This window comes from Bufo bufo, chromosome 6 (genome assembly GCF_905171765.1).
Source record: "Bufo bufo chromosome 6, aBufBuf1.1, whole genome shotgun sequence".
Lineage (NCBI taxonomy): Eukaryota > Metazoa > Chordata > Amphibia > Anura > Bufonidae > Bufo > Bufo bufo.
The window spans coordinates 329,133,390-329,149,871 of record NC_053394.1 but is presented as its reverse complement, the minus strand read 5'-3'; the positions used below and the strand labels follow the sequence as shown (position 1 = coordinate 329,149,871).

General features: G+C 49.5%; 1 protein-coding gene across 2 annotated transcripts in view; it reads left to right on the top strand.

The window, feature by feature from the left end:
- Positions 1 to 1,633: 1,633 nt before the first annotated feature.
- RBL1 (RB transcriptional corepressor like 1) overlaps positions 1,634 to 16,482 on the top strand; it is a 60,778-nt gene continuing 45,929 nt past the window's right edge. Inside the window, exons 1-7 of one of the 2 annotated variants that reach the window (XM_040435020.1) lie at positions 1,634 to 2,108; positions 5,509 to 5,642; positions 5,725 to 5,925; positions 6,128 to 6,192; positions 13,071 to 13,199; positions 14,076 to 14,221; positions 15,023 to 15,072. In XM_040435020.1, the coding sequence (XP_040290954.1) occupies positions 1,944 to 2,108; positions 5,509 to 5,642; positions 5,725 to 5,925; positions 6,128 to 6,192; positions 13,071 to 13,199; positions 14,076 to 14,221; positions 15,023 to 15,072 (890 nt within the window). In that variant the 5' untranslated portion in view covers positions 1,634 to 1,943. The remainder of the gene's footprint in view (positions 2,109 to 5,508; positions 5,643 to 5,724; positions 5,926 to 6,127; positions 6,193 to 13,070; positions 13,200 to 14,075; positions 14,222 to 15,022; positions 15,073 to 16,482) is intronic. The other variant, XM_040435021.1, reaches the window with a different exon arrangement.

The following is a 16,482-nucleotide window of genomic DNA, read 5'->3' as shown; positions in this document are numbered from 1 at the left end:
ATGGCAGCCAGGACTGCAGTAGCGTCCTGGTTTTCATGGTAACCGATCGGAGCCCCAGCGATTAAACTGGGACTCCGATCGGAACTCTCCGCTGCCACCAATGATGGGGGGGGAAATTTTAATTAGGGGGGGCGGGGGGGAAGGCCGCACTGGCCACCAATGAATTTAATACAGGGGAGGGAGGGGGGCCGCACTGGCCACCAATGAATTTAATACTGGGGAGGGAGGGGTGGCCGCACTGGCCACCAATGAATTTAAAACTGGGGAGGGAGGGGGGTCTGCCCCCCGCTGCCTGGATGCACCCGATCTCTTACAGGGGGCTATGATACGCACAATTAACCATGAGGGGTTAATTGTGTGGATCACAGCCCCCTGTAAGAGATCGTGTGCTGCCAGGGGGCAGTCATGTACACAGTTCTTAGTATATTCTAACTTGAAGCGTCCCCATCACCATGGGAACGCCCCTGTGTTAGAATGTACTGTCGGATCTGAGTTTTGACGATCTAACTCAAATCCGATGGTATATTCTAACAGAGGCGTTCCCATGGTGATGGGGACGCTTCAAGTTAAAATATACCATCGGATTGGAGAAAACTCTGATCCGATGGTATATTAATAGGGACACCTGACTTTACATTGAAAGTCAACGGGGGACGGATCCGTTTGCAATTGCACCATATTGTGTCAACGTCAAACGGATCCGTCCCCATTGACTTGCATTGCAAGTCAGGACGGATCCGTTTGGCTCCGCACGGCCAGGCGGACACCAAAACGACTTTTTTTTTTACTTTCCTTCATGTCTGGTGATCCTCCAAAAATCACGGAAGACACACGGAAACAAAAACTGAAACGGATCACAGAACAACGGAACCCCGTTTTGCGGACTGTGAAAAAATACTGTCGTGTGCATGAGGCCTTATTCAGTAATTAAAAGTTGTCACACTTTTACGCTTTAATAATTTCTCCCATATTTCAACTCTAATTTTAAATTTGAAAAAATGAATCCTCCCTTGGATGTGGTCTCTCTTTCTCACGCTCCCTCTCCGGCCTGGAACCCCGATTCCCCGCCACCCGTGATCACCATGGTAGGCGCATAAAAGAACATCGAAAGCTGATAGAGCAGATATCAAATTGGATCGTGAACAACACGGGGACGTGCGACACTTGCCATGCTCTTAACCACATTTTGACGCCATTTGCAGCTCCCTAGCCATTTTAGTGCTCAAAAGTTCGGGTCCCCATTGACTTCCATGGGGTTCGAGGTCAAGTTCGGGTCCTGAACTCAAACTTTTTTCCGAAGTTCGTCCGAACCCGAACATCCAGGTGTCCGCTCAACTCTAATTATAAGTCAATATGGTGCACGTTATGCGACGGATCCGTCACAGTGTTGCAGTTTCCAGTCTACGCCCTGAAGTAGACAAATCCTGACACTTCTGTCACATGAATGAGCAGGACAGGCTGATTAATATACTGCAGGGCTAAACTCCATTTACTTGTGACCGCTCTACCCAAGCCTGTAGTTCTGGCTCCCAGGAGGCAGATGGCCGGAGCGCACCTAACGCCATGTACTCTGCCCCCGTCACAGGCTGCAGCCTACAACTCCCACAATGCATTTCAATGAATGATTTCACCGCATGAAATTCATCCGCCACTCAGAAAACTCTCTCTCACTTCGTCCCTTACTTCTTTCTTCCATTCATTCTATAAACCATTAGTGTGGCTAGGGAGAGGTGTGAGGAAAAGGACGCTTGAAATCAGGGCCGCGAGGAAAGGTTTACTTACTGCGGAGGGATACCGCACAGAAGGATGGCGGTGAGCCTGTCCGTTTTCGCGCCTTTTTGGCAGCGCAAAGTCTTGTGGGAAAGAGGTCGAGTGTTGGGATAGGAGGAGAGCAGGGAATTGGGATTTAATTAGAGCCGGGAGGGGACGAGCTGACCGCCGCTATGCAGAAGGACGACCCGGAATCCTCCAGCTCCTCGGACGGGGGCCCGGGGGAGCTGGTGCGGGAGCAGCTGGAAAGTCTCTGCCGGGAGCTCAACTTAGACGAGGAGACGGCGGCCGAGACTATGAGCAACTTCACCAAGACGTGGAGCACTTACAGCCTGGAGGTAGGTGGAGGAGGCAGTTCTGGGAACACGGAGGTTAGTCAAGACGACGGGGTTGCAGTCTGGAAAGAAACTTGGGTGTCAGTCTCAAGCGGTTGGGGGGCAGGCTGAGAGGCCATTGGGGGTGGGGCGTTTAGGGGGCAGGCTGAGAGGCCATTGGGGGTGGGGCGTTGGGGGGGGGCAGGCTAAGAGGCCATTGGGGGTGGGGTGTTGGGGGGGGCAGGCTGAGAGGCCATTGGGGGTGGGGCGTTGGGGGGGGCAGGCTGAGAGGCCATTGGGGGTGGGGGCAGGCTGAGAGGCCGTTGGGGGGGGGGGGGCAGGCTGAGAGGCCGTTGGGGGGGGGGGCAGGCTGAGAGGCCATTGGGGGGGGGGTGTTGGGGGGGGGGGCAGGCTGAGAGGCCGTTGGGGGGGGGGGCAGGCTGAGAGGCCATTGGGGGTGGGGGGGTGGGGTGTTGGGGGGGGGGCAGGCTGAGAGGCCGTTGGGGGTGGGGTGTTGGGGGGGGGGGCAGGCTGAGAGGCCATTGGGGGTGGGGTGTTGGGGGGGGGGGCAGGCTGAGAGGCCATTGGGGGTGGGGTGTTGGGGGGGCAGGCTGAGAGGCCATTGGGGTGGGGTGTTGGGGGGGGGGGCAGGCTGAGAGGCCATTGGGGGTGGGGTGTTGGGGGGGCAGGCTGAGAGGCCATTGGGGTGGGGGGGGGGGGGGCAGGCTGAGAGGCCATTGGGGTGGGGTGTTGGGGGGGGGGGCAGGCTGAGAGGCCATTGGGGTGGGGTGTTGGGGGGGGGCAGGCTGAGAGGCCATTGGGGTGGGGTGTTGGGGGGGGGGCAGGCTGAGAGGCCATTGGGGGTGGGGCGTTTAGGGGGCAGGCTGAGAGGCCATTGGGGGGGGGGCGTTGGGGGGGGGGCAGGCTAAGAGGCCATTGGGGGTGGGGGGTTGGGGGGGGCAGGCTGAGAGGCCATTGGGGGGGGGGCGTTGGGGGGGGCAGGCTGAGAGGCCATTGGGGTTGGGGGCAGGCTGAGAGGCCGTTGGGGGGGGGGCAGGCTGAGAGGCCATTGGGGTGGGGTGTTGGGGGGGGGGGCAGGCTGAGAGGCCATTGGGGTGGGGTGTTGGGGGGGGGGCAGGCTGAGAGGCCATTGGGGTGGGGTGTTGGGGGGGGGGGGGCAGGCTGAGAGGCCATTGGGGTGGGGTGTTGGGGGGGGGCAGGCTGAGAGGCCATTGGGGTGGGGTGTTGGGGGGGGGGGCAGGCTGAGAGGCCATTGGGGGGGGGGCGTTTAGGGGGCAGGCTGAGAGGCCATTGGGGGTGGGGCGTTGGGGGGGGGGCAGGCTAAGAGGCCATTGGGGGTGGGGTGTTGGGGGGGGCAGGCTGAGAGGCCATTGGGGGTGGGGCGTTGGGGGGGGCAGGCTGAGAGGCCATTGGGGTTGGGGGCAGGCTGAGAGGCCGTTGGGGGGGGGGCAGGCTGAGAGGCCATTGGGGGTGGGGTGTTGGGGGGGGGGGCAGGCTGAGAGGCCATTGGGGGTGGGGTGTTGGGGGGGGGCAGGCTGAGAGGCCATTGGGGGTGGGGTGTTGGGGGGGGGGGGGCAGGCTGAGAGGCCATTGGGGGTGGGGTGTTGGGGGGGCAGGCTGAGAGGCCATTGGGGTGGGGTGTTGGGGGGGGGCAGGCTGAGAGGCCATTGGGGTGGGGTGTTGGGGGGGGGGGGGCAGGCTGAGAGGCCATTGGGGTGGGGTGTTGGGGGGGGGCAGGCTGAGAGGCCGTGGGGGGGGGCAGGCTGAGAGGCCATTGGGGGTGGGGCGTTGGGGGGGCAGGCTGAGAGGCCATTGGGGGGGCAGGCTGAGAGGTCATTGGGGGTGGGGCGTTGGGGGGGCAGGCTAAGAGGCCATTGGGGGTGGGGCGTTGGGGGGGGCAGGCTGAGAGGCCATTGGAGGTGGGGCGTTGGGGGGGGGGCAGGCTGAGAGGCCTTTGGGGGTGGGGCGTGGGGGGGGGGCAGGCTGAGAGGCCATTGGGGGGGCAGGCTGAGAGGCCATTGGGGGTGGGGCGTTGGGGGGCAGGCTGAGAGCCATTGGGGTTGGTGGGCAGGCTGAGAGGCCATTGGGGGTGGGGCGTTGGGGGGCAGGCTGAGAGGAATTTCTGTTAAAGGGGTATCCAGGAAATAATGTTGTTGACCTATCCACAGGACCAGATGACCCCCTTTAAATATTTGTTATGGCTGCTCCACCTATGTACAATAGGACCCAGGGAGTCTGAGCTACTGAGTCAGTTATGTGTATGTTCCAGGACTAATATTGAGGTTGATAGGACAGATCATCAGTATCAGATGGGTTGGGTTCTGACACCCGAACCCCTCAGCTGTTAATGACCACTGCAGTTCCAAAAGTCAGAAGTGGACAGACTGGAGCTGTTTACGTCCGGTACTGTAATGCCAATAACAGCTGATCAGTGGGGGTGCCAAATGTCAGACCCCTCCCATCTGATACTAATGGCCTGTCCTATGGATAGGTCCTTAAAGGGTTTCTGTCACCCCATTAAACCGTTTTTTTTCCGGGTGTATGCGATGACGTCATCGACGCAGGCGCATTGAGGATGGAGCGGTCGAGCAGAGCGGCCGCCTCTCAGTGCGCCTGCGCCGATTGAAGCCAGGTACGGCGCAGGCGCGAGATTTCAAATTCTAACAGCGCCAGCAGAGAAGGATTACCTTCCCTGGCCCTGTTAATCAGCATGCCGAGGGGGCGTCATTACCATCGGAGGATGCGGCTGCTACCAGCAAGTAGCCGCCCTACTTGCTGGTAGCAAGGTAATTAGCATATTTTAAAAATCGTTTTTTAGCAAAATCTACTGAACCAAAATTATTAATTTGATTATGTATCATGAGATCGCACTATAGGGATTATTATTAAAGAAAAAAGAAAAAAAAGGTTTAATGGGGTGACAGAAACCCTTTAATTTGCTGGTCCCGGAAAACCACTCTGACCCTCTGTACTGGACAAGTTACATGAGAGAGAATTCAGTGGGGCCACTGCAGGGTCTAGAGCATTGGTATGATCATGTTTTATGTGATCGAATACATTTCATTAAAGGGGTGATCCCATGTGAGACAAAGGGGGCGTATCGCTAGGATATGCCCCCATTGTCTGATAGGTGTGGGTCCCACCGCTGGAGGGGATTGGAGCGAGGAAGGTGGTAACTGGAGGAGAACTCCTGGTTTTCCCATGTCCGTCTGCCACCACTCCCCATGGAAGTAAATGGGAGCGCACCGCACTTGTGCGGCCACTACTCCTATTCGTTTTGTATGGATCCAACAGAAATGTGCTCGGCTGATTTCAGCGTTCCCATAAGACTGAGAAGTGCAATGTGCCCCTAATGTTTAAGGTGAGACAACCCATTTAACTTGGTGCTTCTTTTTGTTCTTAGGGCGATGTGAAGCACTGGCTGGCATGTGCCCTGTACGCCGCCTGTCGTAAAGGTTTCATCCCAACCGTTGGAAGAGGTGTCATGGAGGGTAATGGCGTGTCTCTTACCCGTATTCTCCGCTCTGCCAAGTTAAGGTTGGTTGCCCTCATGGCTGCCCCTCCCCCGTATTTTGACATTGTTGGTTTTGGGTTAATGGCGGATATCTGTGTCCCACAGCCTGATACAGTTCTTTAATAAAATGAAGAAGTGGATGGACATGTCTAACCTCCCCCAAGAGTTTCGGGAGCGGGTGGAAAGGCTGGAGAGAAACTTTGAAGTTTCTACTGTAATATTCAAGAAGTTTAAACCTATCTTCATGGATATATTTCAAAACCCCCACGAAGAGCTTCCAAGACTGCCAAGAAGCAGAAAGCAAAGGTAACTACACAAGTCGCCTGGTGGTGGTAGGTGGAGATCACTTACTAAGTCCTGGATGTTGTAAACCAGGAATATCCGTGTTTTATCCACATTGTCAAAACCTTGTCCCTTTGTGGCCTGGTTTATATGAGACGTGGATTGTCATTGTATCTTTCTTATTCTTGTGCTTCCTGATCTATACGCTTTACCTTCTGCTCCTCAGGAAACTACAGTGTAACGTTAAAGATCTGTGCAACTTCTGCTGGACGTTATTTGTCTACACTAAAGGTGAGAGGTTCTCGGTGATCTCATCCTCCTCCAGTATCCACACCTATGTTACCCTGGTCCAGCAGAGAACAGTAGCTGCCGGGACCCGTTCACTGCCAGACCCTGTCGACTTTAAAGGGATTTGGCCACTTTCCAGCATAAGTGCCGTTTTTTGTTTTTTTTGCTGGAAAGTGGCGTCTGGCGGTGAATGACAGTATACAGCTAGTTCTGGCAGGCAGTTCTCTATGGATCTGTTTAACACAAGTGTGAACCTTCCCTAAAGGAATGTACAGGGTGGGCCATTTATATGGATACACCTTAATAAAATGGGAATGGTTGGTGATATTAACTTCCTGTTTGGGACACATTAGTATATGTGAGGGGGAAACTTTTCAAGATGGGTGGTGACCATGGCGGCCATTTTGAAGTCGGCCATTTTGAATCCAACTTTTGTTCTTTCAATAGGAAGAGGGTCATGTGACACATCAAACTTATTGGGAATTTCACAAGAAAAACAATGGTGTTCTTGGTTTTAACGTAACTTTATTCTTTCATGGGTTATTTACAAGTTTCTGACCACTTATAAAATGTGTTCAATGTGCTGCCCATTGTGTTGGATTGTCAATGCAACCCTCTTCTCCCACTCTTCACACACTGATAGCAACACCGCAGGAGAAATGCTAGCACAGGCTTCCAGTATCCGTAGTTTCAGGTGCTGCACATCTCGTATCTTTACAGCATAGACAATTGCCTTCAGATGACCCCAAAGATAAAAGTCTAAGGGGGTCACTGGATATGCGAAATTGCTACATGATGATGTGTTTCCCTCTTTATGCACTGAAGCTGGCACGTTCCCTGAGTTTTTCCAGCAAGATGGTGCACCCACCACCACATTATGGGTGTCAGGTCCGAGCATTCCTAGATGAACAGTTTCCTGGAAAGTGGATTGGTCTTCGTGGGCCAGTTGAATGGCCCCCAAGGTCTCCCGATCTGACCCCCTTAGACTTTTATCTTTGGGGTCATCTGAAGGCAATTGTCTATGCTGTGAAGATACGAGATGTGCAGCACCTGAAACTACGGATACTGGAAGCCTGTGCTAGCATTTCTCCTGCGGTGTTGCTATCAGTGTGTGAAGAGTGGGAGAAGAGGGTTGCATTGACAATCCAACACAATGGGCAGCACATTGAACACATTTTATAAGTGGTCAGAAACTTGTAAATAACTCATGAAAGAATAAAGTTACGTTAAAACCAAGCACACCATTGTTTTTCTTGTGAAATTCCCAATAAGTGTCACAGCCAGACAGCTGAGAAGCGCTCACAGGAGCTTCTCAGATCCTCCTCCTTGAATTTCTTTGTTTTGGTTTAGTTTCTCATCTCGTTAGTCTATCTCAGCTGTCATGCAGTTAGACTGATCGCTACCCTTTAAGTTCCTCCCCATAATGCAGTAGTGTGCGGCTGATACAACTTCCTGGAGTGTGTGTGCATGCTGTTCCCTGTTCCCAGTCGTCAGTCGTTTGCAAGATAAGTGCTGTTTATGTATTTATGATTTTGTCTTTTCTGGATCCAGGTGACCCTGACTCCCTCCGTGTCAGTGTAGGGAGCCGGTGGTCGTGTCCCTTCACTATTGTAGGGTCTTCAGGTAATAGATAGCCGAGGAACGTGGATATGCGGCCATCCACCTTTGGGGTGTTCGCATAGGCTGAGCAGTGAGGGAGAGCGGCAGGTCTATTGCAGGGGTCTCCCTTTGTTCCTTAGTTGTGGATCCAGAGAGACATTGTTTATATGGTATTGTCTTGTTTCCTGTACACCATCCGTGACATTATCAGCCGCCAAAACCGTCTCAAGCATGGATCCGGTTTCACTTTTGGCTGAACGCTTTCAGGGTCTTTCTTTGGAGGTAGCTGATCTCCGTAAGACTTTTTCTCAGTTTCAAGTGACCGGTTCAGCTTGCGTTCATGGAGTTTGTGCTGAGCCTAAGATCTCGCTCCCGGATACGTTCTCCGGGGGTAGTGAGAATTTTGTGCGTTTTAGAGAGGCTTGCAAACTCCATTTTCGCCTTCTTCCCCATTCTTTTGGTTATGAAGAACGGAGGGTGGGGATCATTATATCGCTGCTCAGGGGTAACGCTCAGTCCTGGGCCTTTTCGCTGCCGGAGGGGGCACGGCCCCTTCGTTCAGTGGATGAATTCTTTTTAGCCCTGGGTCAGATATATGATGATCCGGATCGTATTGCTCTGGCTGAGTCTAGACTACGTCTGTTATGCCAGGGTAAACAATCCGCAGAGATATACTGTTCAGAATTTCGGAGATGGGCAGCAGATAAGGGTTGGAATGATGCTGCACTCCGAAGTCAATTTTGCTATGGTCTTTCAGAGGGATTGAAAGATGCATTTGCCTTTCATGAAAGACCTACCTCCTTGGATTCTGCTATGTCTCAGGCTGTTCGTATTGACAGGCGTCTTAGAGAGAGAGGAGAGATCTCTCCTTCCTGTCATACTCAGTCCCGGGACAGTGCAGCGGTCTCATTCTGTGCACAGGGGTCTCAGTCGCTGTCAGCCCCTTCTGAGCAGGAGTCCATGCAGCTGGGGTTGATTGCCTCTGACAATAGAAGATTCAGCCCGCAGGGGAGGGTTTGTTTTTGTTGTGGAGGTATAAATCATCTGGCAAATGTTTGTCCCTCCTAGGAGATTCAGGCAGTTTTCTGGGAGTAATAAAGAGACAAAAAGGAAAAAATCTTTTAAAAATGTTCCGTCTGTTACTATTGGCAGGGTTGAGGCGGAAATTGAAGGTTTTCCGTTTGCTTGTAGTTCCCGTTTTGTCCTGCCTGCTAGGGTGGCGCTAGAGAGCAAGAGCATTTTTTGTGAGATTTTTGTGGATAGTGGAGTAGCTGTCAACCTCATTGATAATCAATTTGCAATAACTCATGGTTTCCAGGTATGCACTTTGGGAAAGGATATTCCTGTTTTTGCTATTGATTCAGCACCACTTTCTCAGAAATCATTAAAGGGCATAGTTCACAATATCCGTTTAATTGTGAGTGATGCTCACGTTGAGGATGTGTCATGTTTCGTCCTTAGCGGTTTGCCTACTCCTCTAGTGTTGGGGCTACCCTGGCTCACTAAACATAACCCCACCATTGATTGGCAAGCGAGGCAAATAAATGGTTGGAGTAACTTTTGCAGAGAGAATTGCCTCATAACATCTGTTTCTGAGGTTTCTACTAAGACTGTACCACCTTTCCTCTCTGAATTTTTGGATGTCTTCTCTGAGAGTGGAGTTCAGGGTTTGCCTCCGCACAGGGAGTATGATTGCCCTATTAATCTCATCCCAGGCGCCAAGCTGCCTAAATCTCGTTTATACAATCTCTCCCAACCTGAGAGGGTCGCTATGCGGGCTTATATCTCTGAGAGTCTGAGAAAAGGACACATACGACCCTCGAAGTCACCTGTTGCCGCTGGTTTTTTCTTTGTTAAGAAAAAAGATGGTTCTTTAAGACCTTGTCTGGATTTCAGGGAGCTGAACAGTATCACTATTCGTGATCCTTATCCGCTTCCTCTGATCCCGGACCTGTTTAACCAGGTTGTTGGGGCTAAAGTCTTTTCCAAATTAGACCTAAGAGGGGCATACAACCTGGTTAGGGTCAGAGAAGGAGACGAATGGAAAACGGCTTTCAATACCCCTGAGGGCCATTTTGAGAATTTGGTTATGCCTTTTGGTTTGATGAATGCCCCAGCCGTTTTTCAGCATTTCGTCAACAGCATTTTTTATCATTTAATGGGAAAATTTGTATTAGTGTATTTGGATGACATTTTGATTTTTTTCTCCTGATTTCAAGACTCATAAGGAACACTTACGTCAGGTCTTGCTCATCCTGCGGGAGAATAAATTATACGCGAAACTGGAAAAATTTGTGTTTGCGGTTCCAGAAATCCAATTTCTGGGGTTTCTTGTCTCCGCTTCTGGTTTTCGCATGGACCCCGAGAAGGTCCGTGCTGTGCTTGAGTGGGAGCTTCCTGAGAATCAGAAGGCGCTGATGCGTTTTTTGGGCTTTGCCAATTATTACAGGAAATTTATTTTGAATTATTCCTCTGTTGTTAAACCACTCACTGATATGACCAGAAAGGGGGTAGATTTTTCTTCCTGGTCGGTAGAGGCGCGTAAGGCCTTTTCTAATATCAAGGAGAGTTTTGCTTCCGCTCCCATCCTAGTACAACCTGATATTTCGTTACTCTTCATAGTTGAGGTTGATGCTTCTGAGGTAGGGGTGGGTGCGGTCTTGTCTCAGGGTTCCTCTCCTGCCAAATGGCAACCGTGTGCCTTTTTCTCAAAGAAACTCTCCTCCGCAGAGAGAAATTATGATGTGGGAGATAGGGAATTGTTGGCCATCAAGTTGGCTTTTAAGGAATGGCGCCATTGGCTAGAGGGAGCCAGACACCCTATTACCGTGTTTACTGACCATAAAAATCTGGCCTACTTGGAGTCAGCCAAGCGTCTGAACCCGAGACAGGCCAGATGGTCTTTGTTCTTTTCAAGGTTTAATTTTGTTGTTACGTTCCGCCCTGGGGTTAAGAATGTGAAGGCAGATGCCCTGTCACGTTGTTTTCCGGGAGGTGGGAATTTTGAAGACCCGGGTCCCATTTTGGCTGAAGGTGTGGTGGTCTCTGCTCTTTTTCCTGAATTGGAGGCAGAGGTGCAGGCAGCCCAGTCAGAAGCTCCTGATCTTTGTCCTCCTGGGAGGTTGTTTGTGCCTCTCGCTTTGAGACACAAGATTTTTAAAGAACACCACGACACGGTCCTTGCTGGGCACCCGGGGGCAAGAGCCACACTGGATCTCATCGCTCGGAGATTCTGGTGGCCTGCGCTTCGTAAGTCGGTTGAGGGTTTTGTGGCAGCTTGCGAGACTTGCGCTCGTGCCAAGGTCCCTCATTCACGGCCATCAGGTCCTCTCCTTCCTTTGCCCATTCCTTCCCGTCCTTGGACACATCTGTCCATGGACTTCATAACGGACTTGCCTCGTTCCTCGGGGAAGTCTGTGATTCTGGTGGTGGTGGACCGTTTTAGCAAAATGGTGCATTTTATCCCTTTTCCTGGTTTGCCCAATGCTAAGACGCTGGCATTTATTGACCACATTGTCAAATTGCATGGGATTCCTTCCGACATAGTCTCTGATAGGGGCACGCAGTTTGTTTCCAGATTCTGGAAGGCTTTCTGTTCTCGCTTGGGGGTTCGGTTGTCATTCTCTTCTGCTTTCCATCCGCAGTCGAATGGCCAGACAGAGCGCGTCAATCAGAATCTGGAGACATATCTGCGCTGTTTTGTGGCGGAGAATCAGGAGGATTGGTGTTCTTTTTTGTCCCTTGCTGAGTTTGCTTTAAATAACCGTCGTCAGGAGTCCTCTGATAAGTCACCATTTTTCGGTGCATATGGGTTCCATCCGCAGTTTGGGACTTTCTCGGGAGAGGGCTCTTCTGGTTTGCCTGATGAGGACAGATTCTCCTCGTCTTTGTCATCTATTTGGCAAAAGATTCAGGATAATCTAAAGAGCATGAGTGAGAGATATAAGCGTGTGGCGGATAAGAGACGTGTGCCTGGTCCGGACCTGAATGTTGGTGATCTGGTGTGGTTGTCTACCAAGAATATCAAATTGAAGGTTCCCTCCTGGAAGTTGGGTCCTAGGTTTATTGGGCCTTACAAGATCCTGTCTGTCATCAATCCTGTTGCCTACCGTCTTGATCTTCCTCAGACTTGGAAGATCCATAATGTTTTTCATAAGTCCTTATTGAAACCTTATGTTCAACCTATTGTACCCTCGCCTTTGCCTCCTCCTCCGATTATGGTTGATGGAAATCTTGAATTTCAGGTCTCTAGGATTGTGGATTCTCGTCTTGTCCGCGGTTCCCTCCAGTACCTCGTTCATTGGGAGGGTTATGGTCCTGAGGAGAGGATGTGGGTCCCAGTGCCGGAAATTAAGGCCTCTCGTCTCATCAGGGCTTTCCATAGGTCCCATCCTGAGAAGGTGGGCCCTGAGTGTCCGGAGTCCACTCCTAGAGGGAGGGGTACTGTCACAGCCAGACAGCTGAGAAGCGCTCACAGGAGCTTCTCAGATCCTCCTCCTTGAATTTCTTTGTTTTGGTTTAGTTTCTCATCTCGTTAGTCTATCTCAGCTGTCATGCAGTTAGACTGATCGCTACCCTTTAAGTTCCTCCCCATAATGCAGTAGTGTGCGGCTGATACAACTTCCTGGAGTGTGTGTGCATGCTGTTCCCAGTTCCCTGTTCCCAGTCGTCAGTCGTCATTCGTTTGCAAGATAAGTGCTGTTTATGTATTTATGATTTTGTCTTTTCTGGATCCAGGTGACCCTGACTCCCTCCGTGTCAGTGTAGGGAGCCGGTGGTCGTGTCCCTTCACTATTGTAGGGTCTTCAGGTAATAGATAGCCGAGGAACGTGGATATGCGGCCATCCACCTTTGGGGTGTTCGCATAGGCCGAGCAGTGAGGGAGAGCGGCAGGTCTATTGCAGGGGTCTCCCTTTGTTCCTTAGTTGTGGATCCAGAGAGACATTGTTTATATGGTATTGTCTTGTTTCCTGTACACCATCCGTGACAATAAGTTTGATGTGTCACATGACCCTCTTCCTATTGAAAAAACAAAAGTTGGATTCAAAATGGCCGACTTCAAAATGGCCGCCATGGTCACCACCCATCTTGAAAAGTTTCCCCCCTCACATATACTAATGTGCCACAAACAGGAAGTTAATATCACCAACCATTCCCATTTTATTAAGGTGTATCCATTTAAATGGCCCACCCTGTAGATCAGATGTAACTGCTTTGCCCAGTCATGGAAGATTTTGATTGAGTTAATTTTTTTTGTTTTGTTTTAAATGGTCTCTTTTTAGGCAATTTCAGCCTGATCGGAGATGACTTGGTGAATTCTTACCACTTGCTGTTGTGTTGCCTGGACTTGGTCTATTCCCACACCTTGCAGTGCCACCACAAAGATGATTTGCTCAATCCATCATTCACGGGTAAGTGGCTCCTGGTTTGTTTTCTAATGTGGTCAAGTCTTTTCTGTATTTTCACATCTGAACGTGAAAAAACGCTTTGAAATAGAATTTTAACTTTGAGCTTCTGCTTGCACGTTTGTAGAGATATTTGCACACTTTCATTAGTGGTTGCATTTCAAGTTAAGGAGGCCATATGTATGTTGATTTATTTTATTTTTTCTGTTTGTGTGAGGGTCTCCCAAATGTCCCCTTATGCAGATGCCAGAGGAAACCAGGGTCAGGCACATTGGATTTCAACATCTTTAACCCCTTCAGGACCTTAGTTTTATTTTTTTTCCTCCCTGTCTTCCCAGAGCCTTTCTTTTATTTTTATTTTTTATTCACATAGCTGTATAAGGGCTTGTTTTTTCTGGGAAGCTGGGAAAAAAATTCCAAATTATGTGGAATTAAGGGGGGGAAAACACAACTTCGCCACAATTTTATGGGTTTTGTTTTTATGGTGTTCCCTATGAGGTAAAACTGACCTGTACCTTCATCTATGTCAGTACGATTACAGCGATGCCACATTCATATAGTTTTTCTTAGGTTTTAATAATGTAAAATTAAAAACTTTGGAAAGAAGTTTTCCTTCCTGAAGGAGATAAGATGGTGCTATAGGGGTCTGTCAACGGTTTTTTCCCCGCTCCCTCAGCTGAGCATGCATGTTTGTGGTGGAGTTTGGTGAAATGTGTGTGGCTTTTTTTTTTTTTTTCATAGCACTTACAAGAAAGTACAATCGTCGCAGCTTGGAGCACATATGACATGTCGTCCTTCACATCTTTGCAGTTTGGCCTGTTGAAATTTGAATGTTTTTCCTAAAATCTAATCTATCTCCATCTTGTTTGCTTGCTCAAACAGCAGAGCTGTCGGCTTCTGAAGACGGCGAAGATCCTCCTTGCCTCATTAGTACATTATGTAACCATTACGATGGTCTTACAGTAGAAGCTAAAGGAATAAAGCAGCATTACTTCAAGCCTTACATATCCAAACTGTATGATAGAAAGGTATTGTTTCCAAATATCATGGGCAAAAAAAAAAATTATACTTCCTCTGTATTGGCCCATTTGTTTGCATGCTCTCTCCAGTCAGTGCTGCCATTTTCAGACTGCAGGGACACAACCCCAACTGGTAACTACCCCTCTGTACCCTTACTGCAGACTGCTAGAAGTTCATTCATAACTTCTAGCAGAAATAATAAAGGAATGGCACAACATAGTGGCTCCAGAATTGTTATTACATGGAGAATGCATGAAGCTATTAAAACAGCCATGTCAGGAGCGGTGACAGGTCCTCTTTAATCAGCTGTTTCAGAGTAGTTCTGGTACCAGAACTACACACATCGGTCCATTGTGCACTGGGTGGACCTCTTTACTGCAACACTGCTGCCATTAACATGAATGGGAGTAGCACTGCGGTTTCAAGCTCTTTCCACTGCACATTGAACCGATGGGCGGAGTGTCATATCCACGATATTGATTGCCTGTTATGAGGATAGGCCATCAATAGTAAAGAGTGGACAATCCCTTTAAAGAGGGCCTGTCACCACATACTGTAAATAAGTGTGAGCTTAGCACATTTACCAATTGCCCATACACTCATCAGTGTACAGCTTTTTATTTTCTACTTTTAGCCCAAACCCCAAATGGCAACCACATGAGACACAATGCCACTGTTTGTTTGTTGCCCAACTTTTCAGACACAGCCTTCGCTAAGAAACAGCTGGTGCTCCTGTATGTTTTTTTTATTTTTTTTGTGATTGAAGTGTTATTTTATTCATTTATGATATGTCCCTAAATGTTTTTCAGGTCATAAGAGGAGATTGCTTGCTGGATCTTTCAAGTTTTACAGACAACAAGTGCGTACATATTCTTTGCCCTATTATGCTGAAGCTTATTTGCAATTACGTAGGTATAAGGGTACTTTCACACTAGCATTGTTAGAATCTGGCAGGCAGATCCGGAAATCCATATGCAAACGGATATCTTTTTTTTTTTTACGGATCTGTTAGACTTATTCTTTGAAATACCGGATCTGTCTTTCCGGTATAATCCTGAATAACGGCTCCGGTATTAAAAATTTTTCAAATTTAGAAAGAACTGCGCATGCGCAAACCGGAAAACCATATCTGGCTATGTGGCAATTTCTGGAATACTTGGTACCGCATCCGGCATTAATACATTTCAATGTAAATGAATGCTGGATCCGGCAAGTGAGGTAGGGTTCCGGATATTTTGTCCGGCAAAAATACCGCAGCAAGCTGCGGTATTTTGTCCAGTCAATACCGTACAAGGGATAGAACGGAAGACATCCTGATGCATACTGAACGGATTGCTTTCCATTCAGAATACATTGGGACAAAACGGAAGCGTTTTTTTCTGGTATTGAGACCCTTTACCGGATTTCAATACCGGAAAGATATAACGCTAGTGTAAAATTACCCTAAAATGAAATACTGGAAAAAAAATTACATTGAAGGGAACAGCTGTTTCCAAAGACCACTTTGTTAAAAGAGGCATACCTCTGTGTATATATATATGCCTAAAGCCATAAAGCAGTCTCTAGATGCTCTTCATTTATGTAGGAGGTCTGAAGAGACTTCTCTAGGGTTGTGGGGGCAGCCACAAGGAGACATTATACTGTATAGGGCAGCCACAAGGAGACACTATACTGTATGGGGCAGCCACAAGGATACGTTATAGTGTATGGGGGCCACAAGGAGACGTTAGTGTATAGGGGCCTCAAGAAGACGTTATACTGTATGGGGGGCCACAAGGAGATATTATACTGTATGGGGGCAGCCACAATGAGAAATTATACTGTATGGGGGCCACAAGGAGATGTTATACTGTATGGGGCTTATACTGGTAGGACTCATGACCTGTATATTCCCCTTGGCTCTACTACATCCCCGTCTATGTGCACTGTACAAAGTACACTGTATACATGGGTGGCCAGGTGCTGTACACTGTATATGGGGAGGGGTCGGGCGTTCATGTGTATATGGGGGGCAGTAAATGGTAAAGTGGTGTATTTTTGTTTTGGGTGCTATTTCTCAACGCTAGAGCTGGCACTGCCTTATGCAGGGGCTGCTGCAAAAAACCGATGAGCCTGCCAATAGATGGTAAGATAGGATAGGAGATGGTATTACCTAGGAGACATGTTTATTCATTACCCTAGTCCGCATGTGTTTTCCCCCGCTGTGGACAATGGTACAGGCCTGGCTCGCAGCTGGCCTGTGAGGATGCCGTTGTCTTTTCTCCTCTCT